The following is a 14,939-nucleotide window of genomic DNA, read 5'->3' as shown; positions in this document are numbered from 1 at the left end:
TGCAGTAGTCTAACCTAGAAGTAACAAAAGCATGGATAAATATTTCTGCATCATTTTTGGACAGAACATTTCTGAATTTTGCAATGTTACGTAAATTGAAAAAAGCTGTCCTTGAAACAGTCTTGATATGTTCATCAAAAGAGAGATCAGGGTCCAGAGTAAAGCCGAGGTCCTTCACAGTTTTATTTGAGACAACTGTACAACCATCAAGATTAATTGTCAGATTCAACAGAAGATCTCTTTGTTTCTTGGGACCTAGAACAAGCATATCTGTTTTGTCCGAGTTTAAAAGTAGAAAGTTTGCAGCCATCCACTTCCTTATGTCTGAAACACAGGCTCCCAGTGAGGGCAATTTTGGGGCTTCACCATGTTTCATTGAAATGTACAGCTGTGTATCATCCGCATAGCAGTGAAAGTTAACATTATGTTTTCAAATGACATCCCCAAGAGGTAAAATATATAGTGAAAACAATAGTAGTCCTAAAACGGAACCTTGAGAAACACCGAAATGTACAGTTGATTTGTCAGAGGACAAACCATTCACAGAGACAAACTGATATCTTTCCGACAGATAAGATCTGAACCAGGCCAGAACTTGTCCGTGTAGACCAATTTGGGTTTCCAATCTCTCCAAAAGAATGTGGTGATCGATGGTATCAAAAGCAGCACTAAGGTCTAGGAGCACGAGGACAGATGCAGGGCCTCGGTCTGACGCCATTAAAAGGTCATTTACCACCTTCACAAGTGCAGTCTCAGTGCTAGGATGGGGCCTAAAACCAGACTGAAGCATTTCGTATACATTGTTTGTCTTCAGGAAGGCAGGGAGTTGTTGTGCAACAGCTTTTTCAAAATGTTTTGAGAGGAATGGGAGATTCGATATAGGCCGATAGTTTTTTAATATTTTCTGGGTCAAGGTTTGGCTTTTTCAAGAGAGGCTTTATTACTGCCACTTTTAGTGAGTTTGATACACATCCGGTGGATAGAGACCTGTTTATTATGTTAAACATAGGAGGGCAGCTCTTTCAGAAGTTTAGTTGGAATAGGGTCCAATATGCAGCTTGAAGGTTTAGAGGCCATGATTATTTTCATCATTGTGTCAAGAGACATAGTACTAAAACACTTGAGTGTCTCCCTTGATCCTAGGTCCTGGCAGTCAATCTACATTGGATTTGTGGATTTAACAGGTGACATCAATAAGCTTTCATGTGGATTCACCTGGTCAGTCTATGTCATGGAAAGAGCAGGTTTTCCTAATGTTTTTGTTCACTCAGTGTACACTCTAAAAATAAAATGTTTCTGGAGTATTATTTAGGGGTTCTTCAAACTGAAACTGTGGGGGAACCCCTGTAAGTTCGCCGAATAACTACTTTTAATGGATTGCCAAAGAACTTTTTGAAAAACCTTTTGGGGTTAATTTTTTATCTACCCCCCTACCCTATTATTATTAATATTCATATTATTAATAATATGCATAGCAATAACAACAATAGCACAATAGTTTAGTTGTTAGTGTTTATTATGATTTTAGAGGCAAACAGAATAAAACATGTAAATATGAGGTAAACTCCCAGCAGAGCCCCAAGTCTAATGGTTATCTCCTCTGGCGTGTTGATGTTAATGTGTTGATGTTCTCCATATCCATAGCCAGAATGAATCCGCAGTGCATGGTGATTGAACAGGTTTCATGTTATATTCATCAGAAGTGTAGGGAGGGTGAAGTCTGTGAATCCTAAAAAATAGTAATTATACAGATGTTATACAAAACATGCACACTACAGTATTCATACCTTGGATTTTGTTCAGATACCTGCAGACACATAAGTGAGCAGTTCAGTCATCTGCACCCAATACAGCTAGCCTTCAACACATTCTCATAGCCTACATATTCTTACCTCTTTGTTGATTGATATCCATTGGATTGTGTCAATTTTCTGTTTTAGAAAGATTTGCACAAATATCATCCTAAAACAATATTAATGTAGATCACGAGGAGATCTTTACATTTGTCAGTTAAGTTCCTGCACTTGCTGTCCTTTCAAATTCAAATCCAAATGTTTCAGTTGAGCAGTTAGGTTCCTGCAAGAACCCCCCACCAACTAAGGAGGTTCCTCGATGAACCCCACCTCCTAAGGAGTCAATTGTCAGTGCCAAGAACCCTAAGGTTTTTTGAAGATCTTAGAAGAACCCTTGTTGAACCCCTAATTTTTTTTGTGCGTATAATAACCCGCTTGGCAGAGTAAGAGTCAGTGACCTCGAGCTCACAAGACAGACAAGGTCTTGTTTTCTCATCTCTCCCACTCAGACTGACAGGACACGGGCATGTATCTAACTCACTCTATTAGCGCGTCCCCGCATGGCCCGTCCTAGACAATCATTCGTTTATTGTTGTCCTAGTCTAAAGATAAAAGGTCATGTCGGCTGAAACAGTACGCCGCGCGCTATTGATTTTCGATCTAGATGGTGCTAATGAACCTCTCCAGCTCTGCGAAGGCCCGTACTGCGCCATGCGCATGCGTCAAGAGGAGGCTTCTCATTTCGCTGGCTGCTTCATAGTCAGTCCCCGCAGCCCACACTAGGCAACACAGTCGCTACCTGCCTGTCTAGCGGAACGGATATGGCTCCCCACTCACCCCGGCTTTTTCCCAGACCCAAGCGGCTTGTTGCCAGGCAAGGGCCGACATGACAGTACACGGACGAGAGAAGACCCCTGGCCGGCTCCGCCTGTCGGTCCCGTTGGAAGCGGGGAGAGGAGCGAGTCGATATGCCGTGTTGCTGGCTCTGTGCGCGCTGTGCTACAGCAACTCTCTGCACGGGGAGTTCGTGCACGACGATGTGTGGGCTATCAGCAATAACCCCGACGTCCGGCCCGGGTCCAGCCTGCAGAACATCTTCTCCAACGACTTTTGGGGCAAGAGGATGGCGGACAACACAAGCCACAAGTCCTACAGACCGTTATGCATCCTCACCTTCAAGTAAGTTCGCTCTCTCCCCTCTCCCCTATAGCTCTCTGTGGTTATCTGCCCAGCATCGGTTGCAAAGTCTCTGTAGTTAACTTGAACAGCTGGGTCTCGGGCTGGAATGAGAAACAATGTTGCAGACGTTGGTGGCAATGTCCAGAAGTGCGCTGGCCTCGTCAGCTATCCTACCTGTGATTGGATACAATTAATACCATGTACCCGTTCCCAGAAATAGGCTGACGTCATAGGCTAGCCTATTGTAGGTTACTTCTTGCTTTGAGCTGGGTTGAGCTTGGTCGATCGCCAGCGGTCATGGACGACGCACATCTACACTTACCATAAACAAACATGTATGTAGCCTAATGGGTTATAAACAGACTGCTACGGCGGTCCGGTTGCGCAGTTAGCTAAACTTGCTGAAGCGTGCCATGAACACTGCTCGCTCGCAAGAAAAGCCGATTTTATTTGTGCTCCTTGATCTTAGAATGTGCTACTTGAAACATGTTCAAATAGCCTAGTCGACATACAGTATGTTAGCTGGACCGGGCAGATATTGACCGTTTTTTGCCTACACACTTGTTGCTTTCTGTGGAATCCCAGAATTCGCACTCACGTTCACTTCAATGTATTTTGGCGGATATGTTTGACACTCCAGAACATTTATTGGCCACATTTTGGGAAATTAGTGTTGAATGTTGTAACAACTAAACATTCAAGGGAACTTTTCTAGCCAGTGTCAATTTAATCTCCGGGCACACACACTGGAGAGGGCGTGTCACAGGCAGCGCAATGGGACGCGGGAGGATTCTGGCTTTCGGCTCAAGCGTTAGTCAACCAGAAACATTAATAGCCTACAGATTTCAAAGATTGATGAAAAACATACTGCAGACTATTTGAAAGATGTGTTGATATGAAAACTACACACAAAAAAAGTCGACAAACTCTAGGCTCTGGTTCTATCTAGCACATGTAGGATTGATATTTAATCTTGATTTAACTAGGCAAGTCAGTTAAGAACAAATTGTTATTTACAATGGCGGCCTAGTAAACATGTCTAGCAGGTCTTTATGTAATCGGTGAGGGCACAAATTGCTTGGTTTTCTTCAGCAGGCAATACAGTTGAAATATAAACAATAGATGGAATACTAATATGAACCATCAGGCGGTAGACAACCACGGGATAGACCGATTCTCTGCCTGGTAAAGCTTTGTGCTTCTTTTTTGCACAGGGCTGTGGATACACACACACACACACACACACCATCCCATGTATGGGACTTATCTATTCTAATACTTTGATTGCTTAGTAAAACATCATCTCCACTGTCACTCTGTCGCTGTATCCTCTGACCTCTTCTCAGAGCCTGAACCGTCTGACAACCATGTGCTGCCCCCCCCCCCCCCGACACTGCACGATGCGCCAGAAAATACATTTCAAATAAGTGATTTTTTTTTCTCTGCGCTACATTCCTGTGTTGACGGTGTAGGTGTCAACATCGTCTTTGAAAAGGGCACATTCGGAGCTGAAGACGCGAGATGCTGATTATGACAACAGAGAGGTTGTCAGCTGCTGTGCGTGCTGAATACTTAGTGTGCTGGTTAGGGGGGAGAGGGAAGGCCGATGTGCTGAGGCTTTGAATGGAGTTTCTCGCTTTTGAGACGATGGATGGAGCATCTGGTTGTGTAGCGCTCTCCTTCTGGTTCTGCAGTTGGTTACCCACACACTGCTGTCAAGCCAGCTGAATCTCCATCTACACATAGCCCAAAGCTGGCCAGATGCATTCTCTGTGGTGTGTAAGCTCACGCATATACACAAGCTACTCCTGAGTGTCTGCCTGTCTCAAGCCTGTAGTCTAATACTGTGTGACGGCACAGAGAGAAGGGAGGAGATCAGTTGTCAGTGTCTCAGTGACACTACAGTACCTTGTCTGGTCTCCTCTGTGTTCTCTTTAAGTTCAGACTAAATGGGGCAAATCTGACTCACATTTGCATGTATGCTTCCTTATTATGGGAGGCTAAGTGCCTATTTACACACATGTACCGTATATGGGACAGTGGTACATATGGACACACACACACACACACCTATGCCCTTGAGGATCTGCTAGGTATATCTGTCATTTTGACATGCAGGGACTCACACCTCATACACACACACACACAGACGAACGCACACATACACACCTGTGCCTGTGGGGGCTCTGTGCTCAGTATAGCAGTGTGTATCTGTGTCAGGGATCACTGTCGGGCCTCCGAGACGGTCCTCAAGGTGAAGGACACACCCCCCTGAAGCACTCTAAAGTAGCCTATTAATGGAACGATGGCTTTGGGGAGAGAGCAGGAGGGGACCAGGAGGGGACCAACAACTGAGAATGACAGAAAGACAGGCTATGAGATCACAGCATACGGTCCAGCACCACCCCCCCCCCCCCCCCCCCCCCCCCTCTTGAATCCCACCCAGAGGACATAGTATAAACATGGTACAACAGTGTAAAGACACACAATCTGCTGAAGCCTCTGTCATATCCCCTGTCCCCTCCAACACAGCCAGGCTACAGGCAGCCTGGGAGCTGGATACCTGTCTGTTTCAGCATTGACCAGTGTAACCACTCTACCTGCACGTCTCAACACTTCTCTTCTATCACAATACAGGGACTATAGTTCTGCAGCTAGGCAACGGTGAAATAAAAATGACACCTATACAGTGGTGGGCCCAGAGTTTTTCCTGGTCAGGGGATGTGGTGTGGAAAACCTCCAGATCCTAGTCGTAGGGTATAAGAAAGGCCTTGTTTTTCCTGGTCAGATCACATTGACAGGAAATTGTCCACTGTCCAGTCTCTGGTCTCTAATTGAAATGCATTAGTTTTAATAACAGAGTGCACATCCACCATGACTCACTGAGAAGGCCTATAACAAGATCACATCAGAGGGCTGGCATACACATGTTAATACCCTCTCCCCAGGGCATCCTACAACATCCACTATGTATGATCTATGATGTAACACAGGATATAGGAGGGGTGGAGCCTGCTTTTCATCATCACTTAATGGATTGGACGTTGGCTTTTATGAGACATCCCCATTATCGCTTACATTTACATTTAAGTCATTTAGCAGACGCTCTTATCCAGAGCGACTTACAAATTGGTGCATTCACCTTATGATATCCAGTGGAACAGCCACTTTACAACAGTGCATCTAAATCTTTTAAGGGGGGGGGGGGGGTCAGAAGGATTACTTTATCCTATCCTATCCTTATGTATGACAATCAGCTCTATGGTCTTTCCCCCATTAAAACCCATGTTACGTTCTCTTCAGATTCCCTTCCTTCTAGTTTAGTTCAGTTTCAGATTCTCCAAGTCTTTCATCCTGGAAATGTGTGGGTTTCTTCACATTAGGAGTCAGACTGTGCTTGTTTAATGATGAGAGAAACAGGCTGTTTTACAGAGATGGTGTAATACTGTAATTGAATTCATAATGGAGGTTTGGGGTTGGGATTCTTCTCTTCTCTGAGACGGGGGAGGAATCGTAATTACAATCTCACGGAGAAATGCTTTTATATAACCTGAACAAATGGTTTTCTGTACCTGGGTGTGTAATGGAGATGTTAGTACTGTGTCATAACTCTATGTGGGTGGGAAAAATGTAATTTGAACAGACTGATATATGCAGATATGAGATATATTCTATGAAGATTCCAAATGGCTTATCTCAGCCTTATTACACCATCAAAAAGCTTCTTTAGAGGGAGATTATATGTGTTTCTGTGCTGGGATTCCAAAATGCTCTGCTTCATTCATGTGTAAAATAGTTAGGGTTAGGCTCATCCATTTAAAATCGGGTAATTAAGGGAAGGGAATATCCTCACCAAAAATGAATTTAATTGTATTCAATTCATGTAATTACCTTAAGTTAGATACCCGTCCTGAATTTAATTGACTCAGGTCAAATGGAATTGACCCCAGTCGTGATTGGACTGTAGTCATTGGTGATGGAGGAAACTGTAAAGGAGGGTCACAGTTCCTGACACAGTGTGGCTGTGATGCATTAGCAGCAAATGTTTCATATCCTGCAGTTTTAGTTTGAATAAGTCTCTTTTCTCTCTAATTATGATGCTAAAATGGGGATTACAATCTCTCTCTCTCCATCAGATTGAACATCCTCTTGGGTGGAACGACCCCTCTCTACTTCCATGTGGTCAACGTGTGTCTTCACTGTGCCGTGACCTGTCTGCTCATGCACACGTGTGATCGTTGCGTGTTCGACGACCCCCGTCTGGCCTTCCTCACCGCCCTCCTCTTCGCTGTGCACCCCATACACACTGAGGCTGTGAGTATGCGCACACACACACACACACACACACACACACAACCCCCTCTAGCAGACATGCTTCTTCTCAATGACTCACACCCTCACGTGTAAGACCAATGACATGGATTCCTTCACATATGGTAGAGTAGCACTACCTTGGGACACATGCAGTCATCCTCTGACATGGCAATCTGTGACTAACTGTGCTCTCACTCACGCGTCTCGCTACTGGTGAATCAGGTCCCTGTTCAATAAGTCCGGAAAAGGCAACCTTCCCGGTTTCATATTGCAGTTCCAGCTCCATGAATTTAGTTTTGAATGTTTGAAAAGTAGCGAGGCAAGTTTTACAATTTGGAAAATGTATGCAAATCCTGTGTGGAGGAAAATTATAATTCGTTCTCACAGGTGAAGGAAGAAGAAAGACTGATGTGTTAAAGTTAGAGCTCTGCAGAGACACTGAGGGGAACAGAGAGAGAGATGAAAAGGGCGAACGAGAAAAATGTGGAGAGGGCGAGGCAGAGGAATGTATGAGATGGTGGAGAGAGCGAAGAAGAAAAGGAGGAGCGGGCGAGGGAGGGAGAGAAAGAGAGCAAGAGGGAGCTGAATAAAGAGCAGCAGGGGTGAGAGCTGAGCTATACTATAGAGCTCTACAGGGTGCTCCCTTGAGCCCCTAACATAGAGAGAGGAGCAGAGAAGGGAAGATGAAAATGCAGCGGGGAGAGACGAGACCAGGGCTGCTCCCAGTCTGTGTCTAGTCTAGCATCCCAATCAGCCTTAGTCTCTGTAGTGTTAATCCTGCAATTCCCTTCATCCTTCCATCTGTCCCCAGTGTGAGCTTCAGCCCAGGCTTCATCGCCCAACCTTCTCCCTAAACCATAAACTAATCATGGACCAACCTCCAGCTCATAACCCCTGTCCACATCCACAGCCACTCAAATCAGTCTTTAGCTTCCTAGCTCATACCAGCACTAGCCTCACTAGCATACATTTTCAGGAGCTCCAGTCCCATTGCCACCCAGTGTCAGTCTGCTAGGCAGTAAGTAGTTAGTCAGTCATTCTGAGGGCTGGGGCTGATTCCGGGGCTGTGTAGTGGCAGGTCTTTGGCAGTGCTGTGTCTCTGCAGTGAGTGACTGTGCCAGTGGTACCAGAATCTGATGAACTCAGTGCAGTAAACCGGTTACGTCATTAGCCAGGGGACCAGCTGGAGTTCACTTCACTTATACTGATGAGGAGGGACACACACACACACCACAATAAGACAGAGATTAAAAAGTGGCTTATCCCTCACCCTCTCTGTGGAGCTCCTGGCATCACACAGTCCCGGTCTCCCTATCCAATATGGCCGCCATAAAGATGCAGTCATTCAGATCTGCAGCCAGTGAATGGAGGTGCTGTTCCAGGCTGAAAGCCCTCTATTCATCCCACTCTCCTCTCTTCTCAATGGCGGCTGCTGAGACAGACTGGTCAGGTCATGTGGGGACCCCACTGACCGTCTGTGTGTCTCACTGTCCACTTAGGCACACACATGGTTGGCATGGCGAAGTAGATGTTGTTGAGTGTCTTAGCTGTAGGGAAAAGACAGGCCAGACAGAGGTGAGGGACGCCATACTGTAGATAGAATAATTTTCCTCCTGACTTTTAACACCATGTTATTAAGGAAATGCATATTTTGAAGACTTGAGGGAGAGAGAGTGCGTGTGGTGTGTGTGATATATGTGTTTGGGTCTGCGTCCTTGGGCTGTATTGTATATTCTACTCCACGTGTTAAGTTTAGAGTGGGGGAGCTACAGCTGTGTTCAAATTCCTGCAAAATTGTGTAATTGGCTCGAAGGAGGTAGTCTGTGTTTTGTGTGTGTGCGTGTTTGTGCCAGTGAACAGAGCTCAGTGTGTGTAGAGCAGAGCAGGCCAGGAGACAGCAGTGGAGAGGTGGGAGAGTCATACTTACTATTACCGCAGCTCTGGTTAACACAATAGCTATTATTGAAACACCTTTGTGTCAGTCAGTTCAGTGTATCACTGTCACCATTGTGTCACCACTGTCAGAGGTACCGTCTATCACTATAGGTTTATGGACATGTTTGGTGCTGGGTTAAAGAGGATTAGTATGGTACTGACTAGCGTCCTGCCCAGGGGGTGTACTTGTACATCAAGCTGCCTCACGCTACAGAAACAGGATGGGCCCAGACCGTTCTGGCTTGGACAAGGCTAATTACTGACTACTGTAGTAGGGATGTGTGGTGGGGTAGTACTTTACTGTAGTAGGGGTGTGTGGTGAGGTAGTACTTTAAATCAAATCAAATTTTATTAGTCACATGCACCGAATACAACAGTGCACTGCTTACTTACGAGCCCCTAACCAACAATGCAGTTTCAAAAAAATACAGATAAGAATAAAAGTAACAAGTAATTAAAGAGCAGCAGTGAAATAACAACAGCGAGACTATAAAACAGGGGGGTACCGATACCGAGTCAATGTGCGGGGGCACCGGTTATTTGAGGTAGTATGTAGTTAGAGTTATTAAAGTGATTATGCATAGATGACATTGGCTACAGACAGCGGCATCACACAGTTTTCCGGAACAGCTGGTGCTCTCATATATGTTTCAGTGTTATTTGCCTCGAAGAGAGCATAGAAGTAGTTTAGCTCGTCTGGTAGGTTCGTGTCACTGGGCAGCTCTTGGCTGTGCTTCCCTTTGTAGTCTGTAATGGTTGTGTAGTACGATTTGATCTTAGTCCTGTATTGACGCTTTGCCTGTTTTGAAGATTCGTCGGAGGGCATAGTGGGATTTCTTATACGCTTCTGGGTTAGAGTCCCACTCCTTGAAAGCGGCAGCTCTAGCCTTTAGCTCAGTGCGGATGCTGCCTGTAATCCATGGCTTCTGGTTGGGATATGTACGTACAGTCACTGTGGGGACGACGTCATCGATACACTAATTGATGAAGCCAATGACTGATGTGGTGTACTCCTCAATGCCATCGGAGGAATCCTGTAACATATTCAGTCTGTGCTAGCAAAACAGTCCTGTAGCTTAGCATGCTTCCTCTGACCACTTTTTTTATTGATCTAGTCACTGATGCTTCTTGATAACATTTTTGCTTATAAGCAGGAATCAGGAGGATATAATTATGGTCAGATTTTCCAAATGGAGTGCGAGGGAGAGCTTTGTATGCGTCTCTGTATGTGGAGTAAAGGTGGTCCAGAGTTGTTTTTCCTCTGGTTGCACATTTAACATGCTGATAGAAATTTGGTAAAACTGATTTAAGTCCCCGGCTACTAGGAGCGCCACCTCTGGGTGAGCGTTTTCTTTTTTGCTAATGGCGGAATACAGCTCATTCAATGCTGTCTTAGTGCCAGCTTCTGACTGTGGTGGTATGTAAACAGCTACAAATAATAGAGATGAAAACTATCGGTAGGTAGTGTGGTCTATAGCTTATCATGAGATACTCTACCTCAGGTGAGTAATAGCTTGAGACTTCCTTAGATATCGTGCACAAGCTGTTATTTACAAAAATACGTAGACTGCCGCCCCTTGTCTTACCAGACGCTGCTGTTCTATCCTGCCGGTACATTGTATAACCGTCCAGCTGTATGTTGATGTTGTCGTCGTTCAGCCACGACTCCTTGAAGCATAAGATGTTACAGTTTTTAATGTCCCATTGGTAGATTAATCTTCCGTTTAACTCGGCGATTTTATTGTTCAAAGATTGCACGTTTGCTAGCAGAACGAGGGAAGTGGGGGTTTATTCAATCGCCTACGAATTCTCAGATGGCAGCCCGACCTTCGGCCCCTCTTTCTCCGCATCCTCTTCACGCAGATCATGGGGATCGGGGCCTGTTCCCGAGGAAGCAGTGTATCCTTCACGTCGGGCTCGAGTCGTGAAAGTAAAAATAGGATTCTGCTAGTCCGTGGTGAGTAATCGCAGTCCTGATTTCTAGAATTTATTTTTGGTCATTAGAGATGGTAGCGGCAACATTATGTACAAATAAAGTTACAAAAATAGGTTTACTGTAGTAGGGATGTAGGGTAGTACTTTACTGTAGTATGGGTGTGTGGTAGGGTAGTACTTTACTGTAATAGGGATTAGAGGTCGACCGATTATGATTTTTCAACGCCGATACCGATTATTGGAGGACCAAAAAAAGCCAATACCGATTAATCGACCTAAAAAAAAAGAAGTGATTTATTAATTTATTTGTAATAATGACAATTACAACAATACTGAATGAACGCTTATTTTAACTTAATATAATACATCAATAAAATCAATTTAGCCTCAAATAAATAATGAAACATGTTCAATTTGGTTTAAATAATGCAAAAACAAAGTGTTGAAGAAGAGTAAAAGTGCAATATGTGCCATGTAAGAAAGCTAACGTTTAAGTTCCTTGCTCAGAACATGAGAAAATATGAAAGCTGGTGGTTCCTTTTAACATGAGTCTTCATTATTCCCAGGTAAGAAGTTTTAGGTTGTAGTTATTATAGGACTATTTCTCTCTGTACCATTTGTATTTCATATACCTTTGACTATTGGATGTTCTTATAGGCACTTTAGTATTGCCAGTGTAACAGTATAGCTTCCATCCCTCTCCTCACTGCTACCTGGGCTCGAACCAGGAACACATCGACAACAGCCACCCTCGAAGCAGCGTTACCCATGCAGAGCAAGGGGAACAACTACTCCAAGTCTTGAAGCAAGTGAAGTTTGAAACGCTAACTAGCTAGCGATTTCACATCGGTTACACCAGCCTAATCTCGGGAGTTGATAGGTTTGAAGTCATAAACAGCAGAGCTGCTGGCAAAACGCACGATAGTGCTGTTTGAATGAATGCTTACGAGCCCGCTGGTGCCTACCATCGCTCAGTTAGACTGCTCTATCAAATCATAGACTTAATTATAACATAATAACACACAGAAATACAAGCCTTAGGTCATTAATATGGTCGAACCCGGAAACTATCATCTCGAAAACAAAACATTTATTCTTTCAGTGAAATACGGAACCGTTCCGTATTTTATCTAACGGGTGGCATCCATAAGTCTAAATATTCCTGTTACATTGCACAACCTTCAATGTTATGTCATAATTAAGTAAAATTCTGGAAAATTAGTTCGCAACGAGCCAGGCGGCCCAATATACCCTGTTGCATATACCCTGACTCTGCGTGCAATGAACGCAAGAGAAGTGACACAATTTCACCTGGTTAATATTGCCTACTAACCTGGATTTCTTTTAGCTAAATATGCAGGTTTAAAAATATCTACTTCTGTGTTTTGATTTTAAGAAAGGCATTGGTGTTTATAGTTAGGTACACATTGGAGCAACGACAGTCCTTTTTCGCAAATGCGCTTTTGTTAAACCATCCCCCGTTTGGCGAAGTTGGCTATCTTTGTTAGGAAGAAATAGTCTTCACACAGTTCGCAACGAGCCAGGCGGCCAAAACTGCTGAATATATCCTGACTCTGTTGCAAGAGAAGTGACACAAAGAAATTCATGCTAGCAGACAATATTAACTAAATATGCATGTTTAAAAATATATACTTGTGTATCGATTTTAAGAAAGGCATTGATGTTTATGGCTAGGTACCTTTTTCGTGAATGCGCACCGCATTGATTATATGCAACGCAGGACACGCTAGATAAACTAGTAATATCATCAACCATGTGTAGTTAACTAGTGATTATGATTGATTGATTGTTTTTTATAAGATAAGTTTAATGCTAGCTAGCAACTTACCTTGGCTTTTTACTGCATTCAGGCAGGCTCCTCGTGGAGTACATTGAGAGGCAGGTGGTTAGAGCGTTGGACTAGTTAACTGTAAGGTTGCAAGATTGAATCCCTGAGCTGACAAGGTAAAAATCTGTCGTTCTGCCGCTGAACAAGGCAGGTAACCCACCGTTCCTAGGCCGTCATTGAAAATAAGAATGTGTTCTTAACTGACTTGCCTAGTTAAATAAAGGTGTAAAAAATAAAATAATAATTATAGTAATAAATAAATCCGCCACATCGGTGTCCAAAAATACCGATTTCTGATTGTTATGAAAACTCGGCCATTCCGATTAATCGGTCGACTTCTAATAGGGATGTGTGGTAGGGTAGTACTTTACTGTAATAGGGGTGTGTGGTAGGTTAGTACTTTACTGTAATAGGGGTGTGTGGTAGGTTAGTACTTTACTGTAATAGGGGTGTGTGGTAGGTTAGTACTTTACTGTAATAGGGGTGTGTGTGATCAGGATAGAGTACTCAACCCCCCCTAAGGGAACAGCATTATCCTGAGTTCCAGTCATGAGGAACCCTCTCGCCTCACTCCGTGCCTCATACTAGGAAGGGTTGTGGGGTTATATAGGCTAATACACACACACACAGGCACACACACACACACGCACACACACACACACACACACACACACACACTGTAAATCAGTACCAAATGTCCCATTAGGCCTTTCCAAGGGGCAGGGTGTGTCTCTAAAGCACATTCTATTAGAAACAGTTGTAGCCCTATAGGGGTGTGGCTCAGAATGTACCAGAATATGTGTTTCTCACTGCACACACGCACGTGCGCACACACACACACACACACAGCTGGTACTCCATGGGGTAGGACATTAAAGGTCTGATTTAGATATTTTAAGTGAGTGTTAAGGCTGGGAGTGTTTTTGAGTTGAGATATACTGTTAAAGAATGTGTGGTGTGTGTACCGAGATGACACTGCTGAGTCACCTTCAGTCACAGTGGGAGGCTGGGATGGATAGAGGAAGATGAAAGGAGAGAAAGAACAGAGGGGGGGAAGTGAAGGATGAAGGGCAATGGATGGGGGGTGGGACAGAAGAGGAAGTTGAAAGGGAGAGAGGGAGGAGAGTGAGGACAGGGAAGGGTGGAAGACTCTTCTCTTCTTCCTCATCAATTAAATATACATGATACTGGGCTCCTCCCCCTGCTTTACTGATGAGCTTCTTCAGCAGGAAAATGAAATACCAGCAGTTACTGTTGGTCATTTTTGTTTATTTAGGAAATACAAAGTGTTGGTATTCCTGATTCCATATATGATCACGAGTCAAATAATGCTTAATGAGAGCACCATCTGGAATAATACCAACACTTTGTATTTTATTCAATAAAAACAAATGATTCGGCAGTGATTACTCAACAACACTCAAATGAGTGAAATATGCGAGTGAAATCAATATGTTAACATGGCTCAGACATGTTACGCTGTACTTTTTTCTTAGGTAGAGAACAATATGCGCTCTCGTGTGACTCTCATGAAGGAGGCGTGTGTGTAGCACGGCAGGCCACTTCTCATTTCCCACTCCTGGGTAATGCAATGGGCACTAGCTATGTTTCCATTAACTTGTCCAGTGATTTTTTTTTTCTTCTTTTTCCCCCCGAAAATTACAACGTTTCCATAGAAAATAGATGCGACAATTGCCTGCTAGGGTACGTTTCCATTTAACTATCTTTTCGATTTAACCTGTCTAGGATGAGGGTGCCGCTAGCGGCACTCCCCCCCCACCCCCACTGAAAAGGCAGAGCCGCGAAATTCAAAAAAAATATTTTTCTAAAATATTTAACTTTCACACATTAAAGTCCAATACAGCTAATGAAAGACACAGATCTTGTGAATCCAGCCAACATGTCCGATTTTTAAAATGTTTTACAGGGAAGAC

At 43.9% G+C, this 14,939-nt stretch overlaps 1 protein-coding gene across 1 annotated transcript in view; it reads left to right on the top strand.

Moving 5' to 3' along the window:
• The first annotated feature begins 2,537 nt into the window (after window positions 1–2,537).
• Window positions 2,538–14,939, top strand: part of LOC129865227 (protein O-mannosyl-transferase TMTC1-like) — a 100,392-nt gene continuing 87,990 nt past the window's right edge. Inside the window, exons 1-2 of the mRNA XM_055937829.1 lie at window positions 2,538–2,972; window positions 7,109–7,286. Coding sequence (XP_055793804.1) covers window positions 2,680–2,972; window positions 7,109–7,286 — 471 coding nt within the window. The 5' untranslated portion in view covers window positions 2,538–2,679. The remainder of the gene's footprint in view (window positions 2,973–7,108; window positions 7,287–14,939) is intronic.

Source organism: Salvelinus fontinalis, chromosome 11 (assembly GCF_029448725.1).
Source record: "Salvelinus fontinalis isolate EN_2023a chromosome 11, ASM2944872v1, whole genome shotgun sequence".
NCBI classification, from domain to species: domain Eukaryota; kingdom Metazoa; phylum Chordata; class Actinopteri; order Salmoniformes; family Salmonidae; genus Salvelinus; species Salvelinus fontinalis.
The sequence above is the reverse complement of the archived record's forward strand: the minus strand, read 5'-3'. Positions and strand labels throughout refer to the sequence as shown.